Genomic DNA, 3,162 nt, shown 5'->3' on the forward strand with positions numbered 1-3,162 from the left:
AAGACACTACAAAGCTCTCTACTCTCCACAACAGAATGGGATGATGGAACGAAGAAATAGGACAGTGGTTGCAATGGCTAGAAGTATGCTGAAATAAATGAATCTACCTTTGACGTTATGGGGAGAAGCTGTGAGACACTCCATGTATATTCTCGACAGGTTACCCACGCGATCTCTAACTGGAAGGACTCTATATGAGGCATGGAAAGGAGATAAACCAAACATAGGCCATGTACGTGTCTTTGGATTTATGGCTTATATGAAAATCCCAGGGGTACACACTAAGAAGTTGGATGACAGGAGCAAACCAGTGATACATCTTGGAAATGAACCACGAACAAAGGCAATGAACCAGGAACAAAGGCAATGAAAGGAAAACATGGCCATGGGATCAGCATAGAGAGGAAAATCGTGATCAACAGACCACGTTTGTTGTAGTTGGCCCTGATGTTCAGAATAGTGAAGAAACTGTTATTCAAAGGGGGAGAAGAAAGCTTTCAATCACAACAAACGAGTATGGAGTCTGAAAATGAAGCAGTGACTCCATCGACAAAATGGAGCATGCCCATGACACCACAGATGACAGTAAACATAGACCATTCAGAGTCTACAAGCTCGGACAGTAGCAGTAAACCGCGACGTTACAAATCTCTTGCTGATATTTAAAATGAGACATAGGAAATTAAGCTCGATGATGAGCTTCTATTGATGGGAATTGATGAGCTAATGAGTTATAGCAATGCTGAGCGAAATGGAGTCTATTGAGCAGAATAAGACATGGACACTGACAGAATTAACGGCTTATCGCAAAGTAATAGGCCTGAAATGGATATACAAGCTGAAGAGGAATGCTAATGGGGAAATAATAAAATACAAAACAAGGCTCGTCTCCAAAATATACGTACAAGAGCAGGGGGTGGACTTTGACGAAATTTTTGCTCCGGTCACCAGGCTCAAGACTGTTCGCTTTCTGTTGGCATTGGCTACCAAGACCGATTGGCAGATTCACCACTTGGATGTCAAAACAACATTTTTAAATAGAGAAATTTAGAAAGAAGTTTATGTTGCTCAACCTTAAGGCTTTATTAAAGAAGGTCAAGAACACTTGGTGTATAGATTGATTAAGGCTCTTTATGGTCTGCATCAAGCACCACGTGTCTGGTATGCTAAACTAAACAAGTATTTTGAGAATCTAGGTTTTTCAAGGTACCCATATGAGCATGCATTGTACATCAGGAGTAATGGTGTTGAAGCTCTCATTGTTGGAGTCTATGTAGACGATCTCTTAATAACAGGTACTAAATGAATTTAAACAACGGATGAATGATTGGTTCGAAATGAATGATTTGGGGAGGTTGTCGTACTATCTGGGAATGGAGGTTCAACAAATGAAGGACTGTATAGAGCTAAAAGAGTCAGCTTACACAAAGAAAATATTGGAGAAGGCTGGAATGCAAGCTTTTAACCCCAATAAATATCCTATGGATCCGAATGAGCATTTGACTAAGGACGAAGGCGGGAAACTGGTGGATCCAACAGAATACAAAAGCTTGGTTGGAGGACTTCGCTACCTTGTGCATACATGTCTCGACATGGCTATGCTGTGGGGATAGTCAGCCGTTTCATGGAAAAGCGCACAGTTCTTCATATGAATGCTGTAAAGCGTATACTCAGGTACGTCAAGGGTACAATTAACTACGGCAGTGGTTTATTCGAGGGATATTGGAAACAATATGCTTACAGGATACTCGAATAGCGATTTTGGAGGACAAACAGATGACAGGAAGAGTACAAGAGGAATGGTATTTTATTTAAACGATAACCTCATCACATGGGTCTCACAGAAACAAAGGTGTGTGGCCTTGTCTTCGTGCGAGGCAGAGTTTATGGCAGGGACGACATCAGCTTGTCAAGCTGTTTGGCTGAGGAATCTGCTCAGCAAGCTAACAGGTGAAGATATGGGTCCAGTAATCTTGTACATTTCATGGGCGTAGTAAACATATAGACAAACGCTACCATTATATTCGAGAATGTGTTGAGAGAAAGGAGATCATTGTCAAGCATGTGAGTAGTGATATGCAACGAGCAGATTGCCTGACCAAAGCTCTCACTACTATCCAATTTGAAAGAATGCGCAGATTACTGGGAGTAATGGAGTTGCCTAAATAAGTTTCAAAACTAAGGGGGTGATTGTTGGAATTATTTTGAAACTTATAGATTGTTTTAAAATAATTAAAGTATGTGCATGTTGAATTAGTATGCATAGTCGTGGAGAAGTTTTAGAAATGGCATATGTAGACACGTAGAAGTAGAACTGCATTAGAAGAGTTAGTTGTTTAATGGTCCTTGTTTTTAGCTGCATATTCTATCATCTATCTATTTATATTGTACGCTTCAAATCAATAAAAACAACTTACACGCAAGTCTTTGTTTTTCTCAGTTTTACAATACACAGCTTATATATATATTTGTATACATCCTGGCATTGAGTATAAACAAGAAATATGCACTATGTTGTTGAAAACCAACTCAAAAAAATAGAAATTTTACTTTAGCATTAAGTTTTACATCATTTATAACATGATATATATATATAGCTAGGGAGATGATCGAAATACAAACAACTTTTAAAATTAAAGCTATAAACTAATATAAGCCACTAAGTCAATCTAATATAATCCAGGCACCACACATAATTGACCAACATCCTCCTGCACAAAATCTCAAGTTTCTAAACACATAAACTATATCATTTAATTATTTTTAAGTATAATTAATGGCATATGCATCATGAAAGTTAGATGTCCTTATTGAAACTATTTGTCATTCAATATTACTAAAAAAATATAAATTAGTATTGTCTATTAATCATGTCATCAATATAATAGAATAATAAGAAAATGAATTATAACCACACACCGCTTTTAGAGAAGGCATGTAATGGTAGAATCCTCTACACCCATCCTCTCTCACTCTAATTTTTATCATGTACTGATGTATCATAACCAATCCCCTTGAAATACCTGTAGAAAACAATTAATTAGAAAAAAATTAACTATGATTATTTATTTATTCAAGAGGAGGAGTAAGGAAATATACCTTGCCAATCTTGATTTACATGTGGAGGGTGGTTTTCTTTATTGTCTTCTTCATCTTCGAATA

General features: G+C 37.3%; 1 protein-coding gene across 1 annotated transcript; it reads left to right on the forward strand.

The window, feature by feature from the left end:
• Positions 1–1,337: 1,337 nt before the first annotated feature.
• Positions 1,338–1,994, forward strand: LOC141704733 (secreted RxLR effector protein 161-like). Its single transcript, XM_074507922.1, has 2 exons — positions 1,338–1,584; positions 1,675–1,994. Exons 1-2 carry the CDS (start codon positions 1,338–1,340, stop codon positions 1,992–1,994), a joined length of 567 nt encoding a protein of 188 aa, XP_074364023.1.
• The last annotated feature ends 1,168 nt before the right edge of the window (positions 1,995–3,162 follow it).

The sequence above is a fragment of the Apium graveolens genome, unplaced genomic scaffold (genome assembly GCF_009905375.1).
Source record: "Apium graveolens cultivar Ventura unplaced genomic scaffold, ASM990537v1 ctg8189, whole genome shotgun sequence".
In the NCBI taxonomy this organism is placed as follows: Eukaryota; Viridiplantae; Streptophyta; class Magnoliopsida; order Apiales; family Apiaceae; genus Apium; species Apium graveolens.

Coding starts and splice junctions, on each gene's coding strand:
- LOC141704733 (XM_074507922.1), top strand. CDS start 1,338: ATGAATGATTTGGGGAGGTTGTCGTACTATCTGGGAATGGAGGTTCAA. Junction 1,585..1,674: donor TCGCTACCTTGTGCATACAT/GTCTCGACATGG, acceptor GCGTATACTCAG/GTACGTCAAGGGTACAATTA.